Genomic DNA, 21889 nt, shown 5'->3' with positions numbered 1-21889 from the left:
AAAACTGCCTTTTGTTGCAGATGACACATTGTCTACATAAAAAATATCAAAGAATTTACAAAAATGCATCAGAACTAGTGAGTGAATTTAGTAAAGTCAAAAGACATAAAGTCAATTCAAAAACAGAGAGGGAAAAAAATCTACTGCATCTCTGTATGCTTATAAAGAAAAAATGGAAAGTAGAGCTTTTTTAGAAACCACGATAACATCAGAAGCATTAACTGTTTAGGTATAAACTTAATCAGATATATGTAAGACCTGAACACTAAAATTACAAAACTCTGTTGACAGAAATTAATGATTCAAATAAAAGGAGCTATACCATGTTCATGGACTGAAGGATTCAAAATAGTTGAGATGTCAATTTCCCCAAATTGATCTACAGATTCACCATAATGCCAATCAAAATCCCAATAGTTATCAGTAATAACTGACAGGCTCGTTCTAATATTTATCTAGAAATAGGTAAAACCAACCAAAATAAGACCAAAATAGTCAAAACAATTTTGGGAAAAAAAAAAAAAAAAAAAAAAGTTGGGAGATTTACATTATCTGATGACAAATTTACAAAAAGCCACAGTAATCAAGACAATGTGGCACTAGCTTAAGATTAGACAATAGACAAAATAGAGACTCCAGAAATAGACCCACAAATATATGCTTAATTAATTTTTGACAAAAGTACCAAGGTAATTCAATGGGGGAAAGGAGAGTCTTTTCAACAAATGATGCTGGAATAACTGGACATCCACATGCCTCCTTTCCCTCTCCTGCAAAAAACAAAACAAAAACCCCCACACAAAACAACAACAAAAGAACCCTTATCTCATACTATATATAAAAATAAACTCTAAATGGGTAATAGACATGTATGAACATAAGAGCTAAAATTATACAATTTCTAGGAAAAAAATGGAAGAAAATCTTTGTGATCTTGGGTTAGCAAAGATCTTTCAGTTAAAACACAAAAACACAAACTGTAAAAGAGAAACTGATATATTAGACTTCATCAAAACTAAAAACTCCTGGTCTTCTAAATACATTGGTAAGAAAATGAAAGAGACGGCACAGACAAGAAATATGTGGATCTGTATCCAGAATATATAAAGAACTCACTCCTACCACTCAGTATGAACACAACGAAGATACTTCAAAAGTGAACAAAAGATTTGAAAAGACACTTCACCAAAGAAAATATACAAGTGACCATTAATTAAGCACATGAAAAGAAATTCAACATGGTTAGCTATCAGGGAAACATATATCAAAAGAAAAATAAGATATTCCTACAAACCCACTAGAATAGCTAATATTTAAAAGATGGACAATTCTAATTATGGGTGAGGATTTGGAGCAAATGGAACTCTCATATACTGCTGGTAGGAATGCAAAATTATACAGACACTTGAGCAAACAGTTTGGGCATTTCTTACACATTTCAACATATACTTTTCATACAACCCAGCAATCTCACTCCTAGGTGTTTTACCCAGAAGCACTAAAAACCACACCGAGACTCTTAGGCAAATATTCATAGTAGCTTTATTCACAATGGCTTAAAACTGGATATATCTGAAACGTCTGTCAACTGTTAAATGGAAAAAATATTGGATTACTGCTACAGTGGAGTACTACTCAATATGGATGAGCCCCCAAAACATAATCCTGAGTGTAAAAAGATAGCCACAACAGGGAACATACTGAATACTGATGTCACAATGGGACATTCTAGAAATGGCAACACTATAGGGCAAGAAAACAAGTTAAGTGGTTGCTAAGGCCTGGGGATGGGGAAAACGGATTAACTGCAAAGGGGCATGAGGAAACCTTTTGGGGGATGGAAATATGACAGACTGTGCTGGTGGTTACTTGACAATATTATTTTACTAAAACTCATTGGCACATCTAAGAATGTATGATTGTTTTGCATGTAAACCATACACTGATAAACCAGGCCTTAAAAAGATTAAAATCCTATAATGTAAGTCTGTCTAGGATTTTTCTTTTCCAGGAATACAAATGGTATTCAGATTAGAAAGAAATACACTGTGGCTACTTCACACACTGTTCTTCACCCGAGAATTAGCAGGCTTTCACCTGAAGCCTAGCTACTCAAACTGTGGTCCCCAGATCAAAATCATCATTAGCATCACCCCGAGAGCTTCTCAGAAATGCAAACTCTTGGGCCCTACCCTAGATCCAATGAATTCCATTAATCCATATTTTCATATTATCAAAACCTCCAGGGGATTCCTATGCACAATACACTTAGTAAACTCTCCCCTCTCCTTCTGTAATACATCAAGAAGACAGCCCATCACAGAACTCACCTGTCCATATAAATGATCTGAGGAAATTCCAGCTTATTGTGAATTTTCTCTGGCTGACCGAGGGACTGATTGAACTCAAATCTTGAGAGCTCAAAGGTCAACACTGGAGGCAGCTTTGTAAACCAACGCTATGTCAGAAGCAAAAATAAAGAAGTTAATTTGAGGAAATAGCAAAAGCCAGATTTAAACTTTCTTCTTCTGGTATAGAATTTATATTCAAATCAAATTCACCCTGGAGTTTTGTTTTTTTTTTTTAATCCCCAATACTAAAATGACCACTTAGAATCATGCCCTCTTAGAGAATATGGCTAAACATTCCTCAAGTTTCCATATTTACAAGCCAGCCAGTCAACATTTTACTCAACTATCATCCTCAGAAATAACCACCCTTAAATGCATGAACTGCACCAAGAATCTACACAACTGATTCACTAAGTCATCAGTATTCAAAAGAGGATCAAAACCTGAAGAAAATGGCTAGCCTAACCAAAGAATTAGAAATTATGACCTAAGCAACATAAAACTAAGGAGACAATTATCTCCATGAAATCAGCTCAAAACACTAATATGAGTGTTTACAAGCTATTCAACATAATTTGAATCCCCTTTATTTCTAAAAAAGAAACTTGAAATGGCCTCGTGATTATGAGGGCTCAAGTTTCTGGAAAAAACCTCTGAATTCTAAGAATTCACGGATGTCTTATAAGGGACCCGGTCAAACTACCTAGATGTTACCTTGAGTTTCAAGGAAAGAAAGCACAGACTTATAAAAAAGATCTCAACTGTTCCTGATCCCAGATGAGGAAACACTAACCCAGGAAAGGCATTCCTGCTCAATTCACCTGTCTGCCAGAGGTCTGCAAGAACAGCTTTACAATGCTCCCTTTACCAAAGGTGCACATGGCTAAGCTCCCTCCACGCACCCTTGTTGGCATGAGGTGAATCCAGACAGCCTGACTACCTCAGGGTCAATCTAAGTAAGGATAAGAGTTTTCTATTTTCTTTTATACCGAGTTCCCATTCTGGAATAAAGGTCTCCAGAGATCTAAGGAGCTGGTAAACACCCCTTCCCTTCTGTAAGAGCACGCATCAGCCGAGCATGCGTGGGACAAATGCTGTGCCTCCCGACCCTGAGTTAGGACTTTCCTTGGAAAGCCGGGAGCCGGCAGCTCTGGCCTAGGTCCCACACTGCCCTATGGCTGCCTAGCGCACTTTGACAAGGCTCATGTCAGGCTCCCGATGTGGATTCAAAAATAGTCAGCAACTGAGTTGGACTCACATAAGCCCACAGCTTTGTTTCAACACACGTGATGAAAGGAGAATGATCCAAGCTGTGTGGTACTGACAGTGATGCTCCAAATTCACTAATTCTTAACCCAACTGGAATCCTGAGGTATTGCTTACCAGTGCTCTCCCTCTAACTTCCCCCCCTTCTTTCCAACCCACAAAAATAAACGAATATTAAACTTGAAAAATGTTAAAAGCAAAGGCAGAATTTACTATGAAGAACAGTAAATATTATAAGAGGGAAAATATTCTAAATGGCATACCATAGGAGTTAATCACTGTACTTTTACCCTCCGAAAATATGGAGGCAGTGGGTTCTCCCTACTCAGGTACAGGTAGGCTTCAACAGAAAAAGAGAAACTTGATCATACTTAAAACATCAGAAGCAGCATACAACCTTTATATGATTAACTCAAATTCACACTTTTGGTAAAGAATTCATTTATCAAACACTAAGACTCACTAACGCATAGCAACTCGTAAGAAACTTCAGACTAGTTCACCATGTGTTAAATGTAAAGTTAGCTACTATCTGATGGGAAGACAGTTTGCCAAAAAGCTCAGTCCCACTTAACTGGCTCTGTCACTGGCACAGCAAATAAAAATGTCCAACTTACCTCTTGTCCATACTTCACCGAATGATCGGAAGGAAGCAGGTCAATGTCCCCCTCCACCATGGCCCCTTCCAAACATTCGTCTAAGTTGCGATAACCATTTACCTGAAGGGGATACTGGCCGAAGGTCTCATTGTTACAAAAGGGCTTTCCTAGGCAAAGAAACAGATTGCTCTTTTAAAGACATCACTGGTATTATCTGAAGCCTGTTTTTCTGGCACCATAGAGACAGGTTATCTTCTTATTTCAGCAACTTGCTGAGAACCGGTTAGAAGTGCACGTAAGCCTGTGCGGCCACCGCCAACGACCAGCAGATCCCGGTACTGGCCACAAACGACTGCCAGGAACTTTCTTTCACAAAAAGAAAGACCACCAGACATTACGTGCCTCCTGATCAAGGACTATCCCATCTCTTGTGAATTCGTCTTGCCAAAAAAAGCCTTACCTGAATCTGGTCAAACTCTAGATCCAACTACCCGTTTGTAAAAAGAGGAGTAGAGAGGAGTGTGTTAAACTGTATCATGGGTATGCAAGGGGAGAAATTTCAGACTGTGGGGAATTCCAAAAACAACCTGGTTTCTTAAATTTTTTAAGTTTATTTATCTTGAGAGAGAGTGAGCGAGAGGGCACACAAGGAGGGGAGGGGAAGAGAGAAGGAGAGACAGAATCTCAAGCAGGCTCCACGATGTCAGCGCAGAGCCCTATGTGGGGCTCAAACCCACGAACCGTGAGATCATGACCTGAGATAAAATCAAGAGTCAGAGGCTTAACCGACTGTGCCACCCAGGTACCCGAAAACAACCTGGTTGCTTAAAATATACATTTCAAGGAGAAAAAAAAGACGGGGGGAGAGTGTACGGATTTTGTTACGAGACTTAAAAGATGTATCAACCAAATATAAATGATCCACATTTCGATCCTGATTAAAACAAACTGTAAAAATAAACACTCATTCCCTCCCCCCAAATACACAGAATTATAAAACAACTTGGAAATCTCAACACTGACTAAATATTTGATATTAAGAAATGCTACTTTTTTGGAGTGAATAGTGGTATTGGATTGTTTTGAAGAGAATATCAGAGGGGTAAGAGAAAAAAACGACTTAGGGAAAGTCTGGCCATGGGCTAATGGTTGCCGAGTTCATGTGGGTTTTTAGACTGCTCTATCTGCGTGTGCTAAAAATTCTCCATAGTTAAAAAAGAATTAAAATTACACACCCAACATGCAGCTTAGATAAGCCTCCATAGCAGAGAAACATTTTTTGGCAGTCTAACTCAATAAAGCCTTTTGAGATTAAACATTACATTGAAAAAAACAACACAGAGAAAATTGAGTTGCATCACTGTGACGGACATTAACACTGGACGTAGGCTGTGCAAACATTATACAATTTAATCTAACAATTCTGAGACAGACACTATGTATGCCCATTTTACAGATGAAGAGGCTGAGGGTCCAGGCACTCACACCGTTTGTCTAGGATTACACACACACTAAGAAGGTAGAACCAATATTCAGACCTGGGACTGCCTGACTCGAAAGCCTTTTCGAGTAATACAGATACGGTCACAGGTCTAGAATCAACATTGAGAGGAAAGAATTTACCTTCACGAACCCCTTCAGTGAGGAAAGTCCCGTAGAATAGCTGCACCATTGGGTTTTCAGATTTGTTCCTGGGATTGCTGCTTTTAAAAAAAGGAAACAGTTCTCTGTCATTTGGATCAGATAAGCACTGCACTAAGCCTAATCATCATTCAAAAGCGAAAACAGTACATTTTCATCGACCTCCAAAGAGCCAGATATGGTCTAAAATAAGGAACGGGTTAAATCAGTTTAAACACTCATGGAACAAATATATGGGCCTGATCCCTGGCTGTGAGGAGCTGAAAGTCTAACAGGAGCGTCCCACATGCAGAAAAATACACGTGTCTTTATACAGTTATTATATATAAGAAGTGACAGAGATGTATACGAGTTACAGAACAGGACAGAAGTAAGAATCAACCCTCTTGAGCAGTTTTGCAAATAAACACGAAGTTTTCCCAGGGGCACAACAGAAATGAAGGAAAACAGTTTATTTCTACAAGCCCATCTTAAATGGTTACTATGTAAGCTTCCATGTACAAAGCTGTCCTAGGATGTACAGGTCTTTTACTCAGCATTAAAACAGTTTAGAAAATGTCTCAGCATCTGTATTCGAAAAGGGATCCTTGTAGTCTTTGCCCGGAATTTCACTTCTGAAATTCGTTTCAGTGACTGAAATGATTAAATTCAATGTATCCATGTGCTACCACCACGCTCACATGTAGGATTGATCTGACTTTTAAATACATTTTGTAACATGGGCTGTGACTTCAACAAAGTGAAGAGTTCTGGCCCTTCGGTAAAAAGCTGCGGGTCAAGATGCTGATCTACATCCTCAGAGACGAAAACCAAAGGCAAGGAGGATACAAAATGACAAGTATCTGAATGGTGACCCTGTGAAGTTTGGCAAAGCCCAGGAATTTCCACTCGAGAAGCAAAACCCTGTCCATTCCCCGCTTCCCCATATTGCAGTTCTCCCTGGACCACTGTGAGTAGGAAGGCCGTACAAACGAATCCTCAACACTCACTTAACGTTAACAGCTAGCTGGAATGCGTCCTCCAGCCAATCCAGGAGCTTGTGTGTGAATTCACTCACATCTTGCTATAAGAGAGGCACAAATTGCAGAAGAGTTAGACCCAACACTACAGGAAATGAAAATCTGCCCTTATCCCACCAACGAGTAAGACACCACCGCTGTGAAAGGACTTCTTTACCAAGCAAGGACAGATATCATGAAGCTAGGAGCACTGGAAGGCAGCTCCTGCAGACAGACAGAAGGCAGCTTCTGACTAACTTATGGCCAGAGAGGAAACTGGAAGTTCACCACTTCTGGCCACATCTATTTGTAACCAACCAGCAAACAAATTCTTCCAGGTAGGCCTTAAAAAAAAAAAAAAAAAAAAGTCCACAGAATGGACTACAGTGCTCTAGAATAATATGAGATCTGAACGGAGAAAGGAAAGTTTTATGAAATGTTTTAAGAATTTTGTAGGACTGTAAGACCTTTAGATAAACAGAGGGAAAAATCAATTTTATACAGAAGGCGCTGCTCTAATAGTGACAGCTCTGTTTTTTAACACAAGGCCGGGAAAGGGAAGTCCTAATGTCTCGAAGAGAAAGATGGCTCAGAAAAGCTGCTGAACTTAGGTTTAGATGATATGAAAAACAGGATTTCTATCGGGGCCATCCCAAGGCAAATGTGCAGACAAAGGGCTTTACTTTTGTCAGTGACCCTTTGCTAAGATTCGCTGAGATATTTTCCAATCTCCTCCTCTCTCCTCCAACAGCCCCTGTGTACTTGGACCCGGGGCACTTCTGGTCCTTAGTCATGTTCAGGGCTGACTACATGGCTGAACTGGGGCAACATCAGAGTAGTATCCACAAGGCAGGACTTCAAACATCACAGGGTTTGAGGGAAAACACGAGAATCACAGGCTTCTCGCACCTGCTGTTCCTCAGGTGATCGGAATGCTCCCTTTAAGAGATCCAGGGCTGCGGAAGGGTCTACAAATTTGCGATTTGATCCCATCATCAGAGCAAACAAGTACTGAAGCTCTTGCATAAACACGATATTTCTCTTTTCCTGTAGAGGAGACAGCAACGTGTGCTCTTACAACCCTTCACTTGGAAAATTATAACATATGAAAGAGAAGCGTTGTCACTGATCCCTCCCTAATTCATATTTACCTAGATCTAGAGCAGTGGGGACTCAAACTATGTGACCCATACTCTATAAGGTCCGTGTGGGGATTGCCTTACACTGAAGACTACCTATGTGGAAGCCTGAAAGGGAATACTGTCAGAAAGGCAAAAATGTTTACTTTCCTAAGCTGCTGCCCTCCCTCCTGTTAGGAAAATGCATCCCCGAGGTGAAATCCTGGGAAGGGTTAGATCACCGGCAGAAGGCCACGTCGTTTGGCGAGAACCCACCACAGGCTCTTCTAGAAGGATCCAGGCCTCTGGCACCAGGTCACCCATTCTGCATCACTCGGCCCCAGCTGCCAATGAGCAGTGAGGGACCGCTCACACAGAACGAGTGTTTCTGAACCTTCCGCTCAGAAGCAGAAAAGTCAAGGCTACCAGGATGACCGACCGCTTTCTTGGATCTGCTTTTCTAATTTTATTTTTGCTTAACTTTACGTTTTTGCAGACCCTTGTTTCGTGTCACAAGGAAGGCAAAAGGCCATTTGGAAATGAAAACAAATACTAGCACAAGCCAAAAAACATCACAGCTGTCAGCTTTAGCCAAAATTTCAAAGCCTTTGGGACGCAAGGGACTAAGCAAGAGTGAGGATTTCTCCACACCAACTCACCGTGTGACTTGGACAGTTTTCAAGTACATTCTGTGGCAGGCTATAGCTGAGAACGAGTCTTCGAAATTCAGGCAGTTGGAAGAGAGACTGAAATAAAGAAAGAGATTCCTAGCCTTTCTTTCAAAATAACTGCAGCAAAAAGATACTTCTTTTACCTCAGAAGCGCGTATGACTGTCACCTGCTATTTCTACTTCTATGCTTGAGGAAATGATGATGGCTCCGTGTAAAAATCTAGCTGACCAAATGAATCCTTTTAGGGGAAAACCAGAAACAACATGATGGCTAACGACAGAGATAGATTAAATAAGCTATAGCACATGTGCACAATACGCTATTATGTAGTCATTAATATTGTAGAGAAAATGTTTCTGGAACGTGGACTAAGACACGGCAGTGTCTCTGAATGCCTAAGAGCCACAAGATTAACACGGAGAAATCTCAGAGCTATGTTCTGTGGAGGTCGAAGTTCCAGAAAAACAGAGTATGAAATGGTTGATAATAAGGTTAAATATATATAAGACAATATGGCACATTGTTTACGGACCAGGCAGTCCAGGGACTTCTCGGTTTTACTCATTCTTTTATCTCAAGGGCCTAGAAGAGGGCTACATATACAGTGGGTGTTCAACTAACATCTGCTGATGGAACACAAGCACACCCATTCAGCCCGGGACCCCTTGGCTTTGTGAGCATCTTATGTCTAAGGACACATTCCTCCATTCCATCTCTACGACCACGTCTGAGGTCACACGCAGGATGTATGAATTCCGGAGAAGCGGCCAATTCTCAGATCACAAATTCGGAAAAGCCCGCTCTTGAACCGCAACCTGTCTTCCAGCGTTACTGATCCAATTACCCAGAGGACATCTGTTCTTTGACTTTGTCAAAGACCCAAGCCAACGGACTCCCTTCTGTTCTGCCTGACCACCAGTCCCTTCCTGTCTCCAGCTCTGATTCCATGGTCTTTAACCATCCCGCATTAAATCCCCAAACTGCCCTTGGCATCAAACCCAGCAAAGCCCCCAACCTAAATAATGTTCAGTTTCCACCTAAGAGTCTCAGAGCGCTGCTAAGAGAAAGTCCCGATAAAACAGGCCATCCTGACGTCAGTACGCATGTAAGGTCAACACCCTCAAGCAGACCTTCACATTCGCAGAAATCCTACTACTATGTTCTGATGCCGACTGGCCTCCACTGTCCACGGCAACCGCCCCTTTAACCCGCCGCCATCCCTTCTCCAGGGACTCAGAAGAGGGCTGCTTACCTCACAGAGACGATGATCTGAAGCCACTTCAGCTGTAATCTGCAATGTGCCTTTCTTCCTTCTCCTCTCCCTTATTACTCCCCTGCCCTTTTCCTACTCGGGGCTGATCCCTCCCTCCAGGCTCTAGATCCTGTCTTCTCGGGCTTTCTCAGAAACCTTACTTTGTGATCCTCTCTGTGCCTTTTTTTTTTTTTTTAATTTTTTTTTTTTTTTTAATGTTTATTCATTTTCTGAGAGAGAAAGGGACAGCGTGGGCAGGGGAGCGGGAGAGGGAGGGAGAGAGGGAGGATCCAGAGTGGGCTCCGTGCTGACAGCGGAGAGCCCCCTCTACGCCTTTCAATATGCCCACAGGCGAGAAGGCTGAGGAGGGTGGGAGGGCAGGCAGGGTCCTCAGCCTCTCCCCCCTCCTCTCTGAAAGGACTGACTGAGGTCCCGAAGTCCACATTCCTTCCTACATGCTACCCTCAACACAGATGCCTGCCATCTTTGTGAAATGGAAGCAGATCAGCTCACTTCACTGCTCTAAACCTTCCAATACTTTTGCACTTTCCTAAGTCCTCATCGTGATGCTGAGCACCCCCCGCCTCACCTCCACTACCCTTCTGATATCATCACTGCCTGTTCCCTGCCCATGAGCACTCAGTTCTGCCTTCTTTCTATTTCTCAACACATTAAACAAACTCCTAAACCTGGGTCTTTTCACTTGCTGTTCCCTCTGCCTACCGTGCCCTTTATGTAAGTATAGGGCGCATCCCCTCACCTCCTTCAGGTCTCTGCTCAAATGCCCTCCTTTCCAGAGAGGCCTCCTTCCCTGCCCAGCTCCTCTTACCCTCACTCATCTTTATGGCACTTCTCACCACTTGATATGTATAATTTACTGCCCATCCTGCTTTTTTCAAAGTAAACTCTCTGTTAACGACTTTCCTTTATTCACTGCTGTTACCCCAGTGCTAACACAGGGCCAGGCACAGAGTAAGCTGCAAGAATCTGGATCCTACGTGTGGAAAGAGAGGCCTCCGTTTTTGGCTGAGCCGCTGGGGAGAGGTCAAGTATCACAAAGGGGAAGACTGGAGGGGCAGGATCAGGTGCCACACTGTGGCCCTATTAAGATGCCTGGGAGGTACTTCCAGAGAGGCAACACTCTCGAGGGGAGAATTCGTCAACTCCGTGGGCTCTATCACCGTGTGTATAAGCCACTTACTCCTACAGTGGCATGTGTAGCCCACATCTTTTTCCTGAACAGCAGATTCAAGTCAGTACCGGTTTATATGCATCTCCGTGTCGCACCTTAAACTTGGCATGTGTAGAACCAAACTGAGATCCCCCTCTTCACACACACCCGAATATTCCTCTTCCGGCATCTAACCATCCTATCATCCACCTAGTTTCTCAAGCTAGAAACCCTGGAGTCTTTCTCAGCGGTCTCCTGCATATCCCCTCTATCCAACCTCTCCCCCAGCACCTGTAGATCTGATCTCCTGCATAACTCTAGAAAGCTTTTCTCTCCTTCCACGGCTTATACTGCTTCCCTTTTCCAGGCCGCCATCTTTTCCTGCCTGGGTATCTGTGTCCCAACTGCTTTCTCCTTATTAACTCTGCTGTAATACGTTTTTCAGTCAAAATGCTGATCCAAACCACCTATTCGACATATTTACAAACGAATTTGCAACCACAGGATATTTTGTTTTTAGCATTGTCTAATTTAGACACCAGAGCATCTAGACCCAAACACAGGAGAGCAAAACACAATAATGCCATGCGGGAAAACACCAGTCTTATACCTCTGCTTCCATTTCTCTAAGCTGGGTTTCTCACATTTCAACTCGATAAATGACAAAGTTGTTTCCAGAAGACACAGTTGTTTCTTAAACACATCATACCTGAATAACAGCACTAAACCAACATGTATTGCCAACATTCTTCAGTCCAACTGGCCAACCATCAACTCTCCTCCAGTCGTTGGGATTGGGATTTTCTCCCCAGACTTCACAGCGTTTTCTCTTTGAGCGTTTAGTTTCTGCAGAGGCTGCCTCGCGCATCCTACAGTGTGCCAACATACCACACAACAAAAAAGGAAAAAGTTAAAGAACAATGTATTATATGGAGAATCATGGTCATCTTTCACAGATAATTCGAAATGCCAGATACACTATTTCCTGGGTAATCACTGGGCTATATAGTAGCTACAACATTATAATCTAAATGAAAAGTAAGGTTTAGACATGGATGCTAATCCTTCCGTAACAGAGATTATTACCAACAAGGTCCATGATGGAACCGAGCTGACACTCAAGACTATTTATGGCTGCCGTATCAAAAGATTCAGATTTCAGCAACAGTGACCTATCTCAGACCTTGCCATTGAGAGGCAAGAGAGACACTCTGCTAGAGATAAGAGCCTTCAAATTGCCTAGCGCACAAAACCTGGCCCTATGTTTTCCTGAAACAACTCAGCAGTGTGAGGGAATAAACATGTCCAGAAACTAACAGGCCTCCACTGGAACTAGATGTTTATGAACAATACCAGTCAATCATCAAATTAGTACTAATTCAAAAAAGATATGTGTGGTCACTTCTGAGACGGGGTAGTTGAGCGTTAACTCATTTTCAAAGAGCCAACAACATAACCCTCAATGTGTACGAAGCCTCCAAGTTTATGAAGGGGATACATACTGTCAGATGCTTGTACTAGGATGGGTTTTCTCTCCCTCTCAAGTGCAAACTACGAAGGCCTGTAGGCCTCTACTCAAAGACCACATCTACTCGAAGACCTTTGCCATATTTGGCTTTGTCAAAAAGTAAACCAAAAAGTAAGCTAATGGGAATTTAAATTTTCTCCTAAAAAAATTTCATTTGGATACAATTAAAAGAGCTTGGCAGGGGCGCCTGGGTGGCTCAGTCGGTTAAGCAGCCGACTTCGGCTCAGGTCATGATCTCGCGGTCCATGAGTTCGAGCTCCGCATAGGGCTCTGTGCTGACAGCTCAGAGCCTGGAGCCTGTTTCAGATTCTGTGTCTCCCTCTCGCTGACCCTCCCCTGTTCATGCTCTGTCTCTCTCTGTCTCAAAAATAAATAAAACGTTAAAAAAAAAATTAAAAGAGCTTGGCAGAACTGTCCCTCAGTGGCATCCACAGCTATTACTGCCTCTGACCTACATACTATTGTGAGGAGTAAAGATGATAAATTGCATAAATAACCTGTTCAGATCTCTTCCATCAGCTTGAATGTTGGGGGACTCCAACAGACTCAAAGCAATGGCAGCCTGTAGGTCATCTTTGTTATCATGAGTAAGGTCTATCACTTCTGGAAGATAAACAGAAATTTCATTAGTCTATATGTAGGAAACAACAGCCTTCTGGCTGTACAGTAGGAAAAAAGGCAAAAGCATTCACAAAACTAGATATGCTCCCTAGTTCTCACGACACTGGCTCATCTGTGGAACAACTTTATTACTCCAGGCCAGAGGCAAATGAGTAACTCACAGCTATACGGTAACCTTAAGATTAGCCAAAAGGGCAGGAATGATAAGCTGCTGAGAGGTAATGAATCAAATACCCACTTCTGCAGTCTTATTCCACAGAGTAAAATATACATCCCATATCTGGAGGTTAAATAGTTTATCTGTCATCATAAAACATCAGCTAAATATCAAACACATTCAAGGAGCAGATATTTTCAATCTCACACAAACTCTTCTGGGGAATAGAAAACATACTCCCCAGGGGCGCCTTGGTGGCTCAGCTGGTTAAGTGTCTGACTCTTGATTTTTGGCTCAGGTCATGATCTTGCAATCCACGGGGTCGGGCTCTGTGCTGACAGCATGAAGCCTACTTGGGATTCTCTCGCTCCCTCCCTCTCTCTGCCCCTCCCCCTCCGCTGCCTCCTTTCTATCTGTCTCAAAATAAATAAACTAAAAAAAAAAGAAGAAGAAGAAGACATACTCCCCACCTCATTTTATGAGGTCAGCGTAACATCTAGGTATATCCCAAACCAGTCAAGAATAGTGAGAAAGGAAAAGCAACAAACATAAACACAGATGTAAAAAAAGAAAGAAGATATTAGCAAATAAAATCCAGTAATCTACTCCCCAAAATCAAATAGTAACACCACGCTGAGTTCATTGCAGAATGAAATACTGAGTTAACATTAGAAAATTACCATCAAAATACACTTAAAGGAATAATCATCTTAATAGATACGGAAAAAGTACTTAATAACATTCAACTCTATTCAAGAATAAAAACCCCAAGCCAACTAAGAACAAAAGAGAATATTCTTAGGCTGAGAAAGAGTACCCATGAAAAGCCCACAGCAAACTTTATACTTAATTGTGAAATGTAAAACACTTTTATTTTGTTTTATTTTATTAGTATTTTTTAAAATGTTTTATTTATTTTTGAGCGGGGTGGAGGGGGCAGAGAGAGAGGGAGACACAGAATCGGAAGCAGGCTCCAGGCTCTGAGCTGTCAGCACAGAGCCCAACGCAGGGCTCGAACCCACAAACTGCACGAGATCATAACCTGAGCCAAAGTCGGACGCCCAACCAACTGAGCCACCCAGGCACCCCTTGGCGCAACAGTTCTTAACTGGGGGTGAATCTGCACCCTTCCCCTCCTAGGGACACCTGCCTACACCTGGAGATGTGTCTTCAGCTGCCAGTACCTGGGGGAGGGGGTGCTACTGGCATCTAGCAGGTAGAGGCCAGGGATACTGCTCTGCTCAACATGCAACAATACACAGGATGGCCCTGTTCAACAAAGAATTATCTGGTCCCAAACGTCAGTAGCCCAAACATCAGAAATGCTATTCTCTGGGAAAGCAACAGAGAGTAAACAAACTAAAAAAGTCAACCAAAAGGTAGACTGGAAGGCGGGAAGGGCTATGGATGAAAAGTTGAGCCAGGCCAGGATGCTAGGACGACGATGGAGGAGGTGAGAAGCGGTCGGATTTACTGAAGATCCTTTGGGAGGCAGGAGAGGAAGCAAGGAGCCAGACAGAGATGAAGCTTTGAGCCTGAGCAGCTGGAAGGATAACTAAGTGGTCCTTCCCAGCGGTCTCTTTATATCCATTCTTAACTGCCCCCTCTGCTCCCCTGCCAATCTCCTCCTTTCTCCACACGGCAGCCAGGACAATCTTTAACTAGAAACTCGGTGCCTCCAGTCCCCTTCTCTGTTCACTCCCAAGGTTCCCAAATGCCTGGTGGGCGCCCACCCTGATCCAAAAGGTTTACGATGACATGACCCTTCTAGTTCCTCTTGCTTCTCCTTCAACCCTACTCACCTCCACCTGCCGGCCACAGTGTACCTGACACACCTCCTCAACACACCAGGCTCTGGCCTCTCTCCCCTAACCACCCTCCACTCCTGTCTGACTCTATTCCTCCTGAAGGCCTCTGTGTAGAGGCCATCTCCTCCAGGAAGTCTTCCCGGACACCCTCTGCTGGGTGAGAGGTCTTCTCTGGGCTTTCACACCACCCTGAAAACACATTTATTTTAAAACCAAGACAAAAATGCCTACCATCAGGACATACATTCACTGTGGTTCTGAACATTCTGGCCAGTTCTTACAATAAGACAATAAAAGGGGAGCTTGGGTGTTTCAGTCCATTAAGCACCCAACTCCTGATCTTGGCTCAGGTCATGATCTCACGGTTCAGGAGTTCAAGCCCTGCATCAGGTTCCAGACAGCAAGCGCAGAGCCTGCTTGAGATTCTCTGTCTCCCCCTCTCTCTCTGCCCCTCTCCCGCTCACACTCTCTCTCTCAAAAAGAAATACATGTTTTTTAAATAAATAAACTCATGCAACTGAATAAAAAAAAAAAAAACAAAAAAAAAAAAAACAGGCCAATGTTAAAAACAGGCCAAGAATCTGAATAGACATTTCTCCAAAGAATATCTACAAATGGCCAATAAGCACATGAAAGGATGCTCAACATCATTAGCCATTAAGGAAATGCAAATCAAAACTACAATGTGCTATCACCCCGCACCCACCAGGACGGCTGGTATCATAAACAGACAAAACAGGAAAATAACAAGTGCTGATGAGGATTTGGAGAAATCGGAGCCCTTGTGTGTTAGCTGGAGAGGACACAAAACGGTGCAGCTGCAGTAGAAGTTTGAAGGAAGTGACTCTGGCAGCCCTTCAAAAAGTTAAACATACAAAGCTTTAGGACACTGGACTGAGCAAGGATTTCTTAGGCCACCAAAAGCACAGGGAACAAAAACAAAAATTGGCAAATGGGACAAAAGCAAACTTAAAAAAAATTTTTTGTGCATGAAAGGCCACAATCAATAGAGTAAATGGGGCACTTGGGTGCCTCAGTGGATTAAGTGTCTGACTTCGGCTCAGGTCATGATCTTGCAGTTCGAGGGTTTGGGCCCAGCATCGGGCTCTGTGCTGACAGTACGGAGCCTGCTTAGGAACTTCTGTCCCCCTCTCTCTCTGCCTCTCTCTCCTCCCCCACGTGCGTGTGCACGCTCTTTCCTTCTCTCCCTCAAAAATAAACATGAAAAAAAAAAAGATGTAAATAGAGTAAAAAAGCAACTACTGAATGGGAGAAAGTATTTACCAATCACATATTTGATAGAAGGGTTAATATCTAGGGGCGCCTGGGTGGCCCAGTCAGTTAAGCGTCTGACTCTTGGTTTTGGCTCAGGGTCACTGTCTGGGGTTTCATGAGTTCGAGCCTCACGTCGGGTTCTGTGCTGGTGGCATGGAGCCTGCTTGGAATTCTCTCTCTCTGCCCCACCCCCACTTGCACTGTCTCTCAAATAAATAAAGGGTTAATACCTAGAACATATAAAAAACTCCTACAACTCAAACCAAAATAACCCAATTTGAAAACAGGTGAAGGACCTGAATGGATGTATCTCCAAAGATGACATACAAAGGCCCAACAAGCACATGAAAAGATGTTCAGCATCACTAATTATCAAATAAAATGCAAACCGAAACCACACTAAGGTCTCACCTCAAACTCATCAGGATGACAAGTAAAACAAACAAACAGGAAATAACAAGTGCTGGTGAAGATGTTGTGAAATTGGAAGGCTTGGTGAGACTGTAAAATGGTGCAGCAACTGCTATGGAAAACAGGATAGAGGTTCCTCAAAACAAATAAAAATGGAGCCACCACACGAGCCAGCAATCTCACTGCTGGATATACATGCCAAAAGGACCGAAAGCAGGGTATCGAAGAGATAGCTGCACATCCACGTTCACAGAAGCACTATTCACAACAGCCAAGCAGTGAAAGCAACTCAAATATCCACCGACAAATAAATGGGTAAAGAAAATGCAGTGTATACATACAACAGAGTGTTATTCAGCCTTAAACAGGAAGGAAATTCTAACATAGGCTACAATGTGAACCTTGAAGGAATCATGCGAAGAGAAGTAAGCTAGCCACTGCATGATTCCACTTGAACGAGGTACTCAGAATAGTCAGAATCATAGACAGAAAGGAGAACAGTGGTTGCCAGGAGCTGAAGGGAGGAGGGAATAGGGAGTTATTGTTCAGTGCGTAGAGTTCAGTTTTGCAAAATGAAGAAGTTCTGGAGATCTACTTCACAACGCTATGAATACATTTAATACTACCAAACCGTATATTTAAAAATGGTTAAGATGGTAGGGGTGCCTGGGTGGCTTAGTCACTTCAGCGTCTGACTTCAGTTCAGGTCATGATCTCCTGGTTTGTGGATTTGAGCCCCATGTTGGGCTCTGCACTGACAGCTCAGAGCCTGGAGCCTGCTTCCGATTCTGTGTCTCCCTCTCTCTCTGCCCCTCCCCCACTCACACTCTGCCTCTCTCTCAAAAATAAACATTAAAAATTTTTTTTAAATGTGGGAATGCAAGCTGGTGCAGCCACTCTGGAAAACAGGATGGAGGTTCCTCAAAAAACTAAAAATAGAACTATCCTACGACCCAGCAACTGCACTACTAGGCATTTATCCAAGGGATACGGGTGTGCTGTTTCGAAGGGACACATGCACCCCCATGTTTATAGCAGCACCATCAACAATAGCCAAAGTACGGAAAGAGCCCAAATGTCCATCGATGGATGAATGGATAAAGAAGATGTGGTGTATATACATACAATGGTGTATTACTCGGCAATCAAAAAGAAGGAAATCTTGCCATTTGCGACTATGTAGATGGAACTGGAGGGTATTCTGCTAAGTGAAATTAGAGAAAGACAATAATCATATGACTTCACTCATATGAGGACTTTGTTTCAGATAAACATAAGGGAAGAAAAGCAAAACTAATATAAAAACAGGGAGGGGGACAAAACATAAGAGACCCATAAATATGGAGAACAAACTGAGGGCTACTGGAGGGGTTCTGGGAGGGGGATGGGCTAAATGGGTAAGAGGCACTAAGGAATCTACTCCTGAAATCATTGTTGCACTAGATGCTAACTAATTTGGATGTCAATTTTAAAAAAATAAAATAAATTAAATAAATAAATGTTTTAATGGTTAAGATGGCAAATTTTATGTTATGTGTTCTTGACCACAACTAAAAAAAAAAAAGACTTCCAACTAATAAATTATGAAGTATTGATAGAATATTACCATTTCGAAGTCTCCAATAAAGTAAAGCATCTTAGCAATAATCACCAATGAGTGCAGAAGACACTAGGTCGGGGATTTTATAATAAATAACTCAAGCGGATAATCTTCTGAACACACTAACAATTCTAACAACACAAAAAGAGGGCGATCAGATGTTGCTTGCTTCTTCAACATGACAGAACAGAAGATACATTATACACACAATACTACCTGTGACACGGTCGTGCCAGTTAAGCACCTAAGTCTACGGGAAAGACAAGGGACAAAAAACCCATTCAAAGATACTGCAAGATTTGATTTCTTTGGACCTTAAACCGCAAGTAAAAAAGAGAGAGGGGATTTATAAAGAGTATCTTAAAAGACATTTCAAACATATCTAAGGTTTTAATGCCATCTGTATCATTATTTTTGCAAACCAACTGCAAGCGTATTGTTAATGAGATGATTAAGGAAATTTCTACACTGGTCTTTGAGTGACATTAAAGAATTATTAATTTTTAATGTGTGATAATGTTGCAGCTAAGAAAACAGTCCTCTTTTAGAAAAATTAAAACAAGGAAGTTGACACAGAATTGTTACATGACCCAGTAATTCCATTCGTAGGAATGAATTAAAAACAGATCCTCAAAAGAAACAGAATGGGAAACATGAAAATCCAATATAACAGAGAGCTGATAATGCAGACCAGTGGGTAAGTAAAGTCTTTTTTTTAAATTATTTTTTTTAATGTTTATTTATTTTTGACAGAGAGAAAGAGAGAGAGAGAGAGAGAGAGAGAGAGAGCGCGCGCAAGCATGAGTGGGAGGGGGCAGAGAGAGAGGGAGACACAGAGTCCAAAGCAGGATCCAGGCTCTGAGCTGTCAGCACAGAGTCCAACGCAGGGCTCGAACTCATGGACTGCGAGATCATGACCTGAGCTGAAGTTGGATACTCAACCGACTGAGTCACCCAGGTGGCCCTAGTAAAGTCTTTTTTTTTTTTTTTTTTTTTTTTTTTTTTTTTTTTTTTTACTTATTTTTGGGACAGAGAGAGACAGAGCATGAACCGGGGAGGGGCAGAGAGAGAGGGAGACACAGAATCGGAAACAGGCTCCAGGCTCCGAGCCATCAGCCCAGAGCCTGACGCGGGGCTCGAACTCACGGACCGCGAGATCGTGACCTGGGTGAAGTCGGACGCTTAACCGACTGCGCCACCCAGGCGCCCCAGTAAAGTCTTTTTAATAAAAGGTACCAGGACAATTGAGTAGCTGTATGGGGCCCAGTGAGTGCCAAGGAATCTAAAACTGTAACCTTACCTTATGCCTTGCCTCCTCCCCGCAAATCCACTTCAGATGGATTAAAGTATGTGAAAAGCAAAACATTACAATTCTCATATCCTAGGACTGCAGAGTATAAAAGGAGTTCTTAAACAAAAACCACAAACAACAGGAAAAGACTGACAAATGCAACCACAATAAAATTAAGGTATTTAGCTCACACCATAGGGTAAAAACCCAAGTCACCAACAGGGAAAAGATGTCTGTAATACAAATCCAAAAAAAGTGGGTTAATATCAAATATATATAAGGTCAATATCAGTAAGATATATATCAAGCCTAAGGCTATTATCAATAAGAGAGTATCAGGAATCAATAAGAAAAAAAGCAAACAAATAGAAAAATTGAGGCAGAAAACCCAAAGAGAAATTTCACTCACAGGAAAACGTGAGTGGTCAAAAGGACAAAGTTGCTCAATCTCCTTACCAATGTAAAAAAACGCTCACTGAAAACAAGATATTTTGTAACAAAAATACGGGCAATAATTTTATAATATAACCAGTTTGAGAGCAACGGGTATCCCCAAATCCTGTTAGTGGGAGTTTAATAAATAGGTAAAAAACCTTCTGGAAAATATCATTACCTATAAAGTTGAAGATGAGAGTACCTTACTACTACCAATGACACTCCTGGGTATATGCTAACTACAGAAATTTTGCATACATGAACAAGAAACATGAATCAAACAGCTCACAGCAACCTTGTTTATAATAGCAAAAAAAAAAAAAAAAAAAAAAAAAGGAAACAACCCCAGGTCAATAAACAAATATATCACTTTCGGTCTATTCAGACTATGAAAGACTACATACCAGTGAAACTAAAGGAACTACAGTTATAACCTTCAATATGAACGAGTTTCAAAAAGAAAAATCTTAACTGAAAAGAGTCACTAGTACACTGACATATACAAGAATATTCACAGCAGCACTGTTCACAGTAACTCAAAACCGCAAAAGGCCGAAATATTCATTAACACCATCTGCCCCAGCTGATGGCTCCCTCCTCCAGGAAGCCTTCTTGGCTTCCAGGGTCCCATTTTCCCAGCTCTCCTGGTATTCCTCCAACCTCCCTGGACACTGTCCACCTGCTCCAGCCTCTGAGCACTGGGAGGGTCCACGGCTTAGTCACTGAACCCGTTCCTTTTTGCACACCCCCAACCCCTCGGGAGGCTCGTCCAGTATCCCAACTTCACGGACCATTCACAGGCTCAAGTTTTCTCTCTCTGTAGCCGGATCGCTCCCCTGAGCCGCACGCACACTTGGGTCCCCCCACTGCCTTTCAGACACTGCACCTGATGTCTAGCAGGTGCCTCAAACTCAGCACCGCCCGATGATCTCTTCACCTGCCACCCAGTCTGCTGGAGCGGTAGTTACTCCAGCATATCCGCAGCTCGGGAACAAAACCTGGAGCCCCTTCAAGTCCTCTCTCTCTCTTTCACACACCCCTTATCTCCGCTGTAAGCAAGTCCCCCTCGGCAGGGGCTCCTCACCCCTCCGCCACCACCTCCTGGCCCACACCGCCAGAACCCGCAAAGCCTCGTGACTGCCCTGGGCTCCCTGCTCCGATCCATGCTTACTACCTCACCCCACAGCTCTGTTCTCAACAGAACCATCAGAATGACCTTCAGAAAACGGAAATCAGTTGAGGTCACGCCTCTGCTCCAAACTGTCCCAACGGCTAGCCTCTAGCTAGCGGAAAAGCCAAGCGCGCAAAGGCTCAGCATGATCCGCCTCCTGGTCCGTCTACCACCTCACCTCTCACTGCCCGCCGCACTCACTAAGCTTCCGCTCTGGACTTGAGCAACTGATGTACATCCCTGTCTTAAGGCCTCGTTGACCTGCTCCCTCACCTCCTTTTCACTATCTTTAGTCTTAGCCCATTTAAAATCCAATCCCCAGTGCTCCTTTTTCCATTTCTTTTTTTTTTTTTTTAACTTTATTTATTTTGAGAGAGAGGGAGGGAGGGAAAGAGAAAAAGACAGCAGGGTAGGGGCAGAGAGAAGGAGACAGAGAATCTCAAGCAGGCTCCGTACTGACAGCACAGAGCCCAAGGTGGGGCTCGAACTCACAACCTGTGAGATCATGACCTGGGCCGGAATCA

General features: G+C 42.7%; 1 protein-coding gene across 9 annotated transcripts in view; it reads right to left on the bottom strand.

The window, feature by feature from the left end:
- The window catches only part of USP28 (ubiquitin specific peptidase 28), a 64926-nt gene that overhangs the window by 22041 nt on the left and 20996 nt on the right, over positions 1 to 21889 (bottom strand). For 5 of the 9 annotated variants that reach the window (XM_078432758.2, XM_078432760.2, XM_060604782.3 and 2 more), the window contains exons 4-11: positions 13094 to 13199; positions 11778 to 11937; positions 8633 to 8719; positions 7765 to 7902; positions 6847 to 6920; positions 5840 to 5919; positions 4235 to 4383; positions 2331 to 2458 (exon numbers count right to left, since the gene is read on the bottom strand). In XM_078432758.2, the coding sequence (XP_078288884.1) occupies positions 2331 to 2458; positions 4235 to 4383; positions 5840 to 5919; positions 6847 to 6920; positions 7765 to 7902; positions 8633 to 8719; positions 11778 to 11937; positions 13094 to 13199 (922 nt within the window). The remainder of the gene's footprint in view (positions 1 to 2330; positions 2459 to 4234; positions 4384 to 5839; positions 5920 to 6846; positions 6921 to 7764; positions 7903 to 8632; positions 8720 to 11777; positions 11938 to 13093; positions 13200 to 21889) is intronic. The other 4 variants (XM_078432759.2, XM_078432762.2, XM_081790371.1 and 1 more) reach the window with 1 other exon arrangement.

This window comes from Panthera onca, chromosome D1 (genome assembly GCF_046562875.1).
Source record: "Panthera onca isolate mPanOnc1 chromosome D1, mPanOnc1 haplotype 2, whole genome shotgun sequence".
NCBI classification, from domain to species: Eukaryota; Metazoa; Chordata; class Mammalia; order Carnivora; family Felidae; genus Panthera; species Panthera onca.
This window is presented reverse-complemented; position numbering and strand designations above follow the sequence as displayed.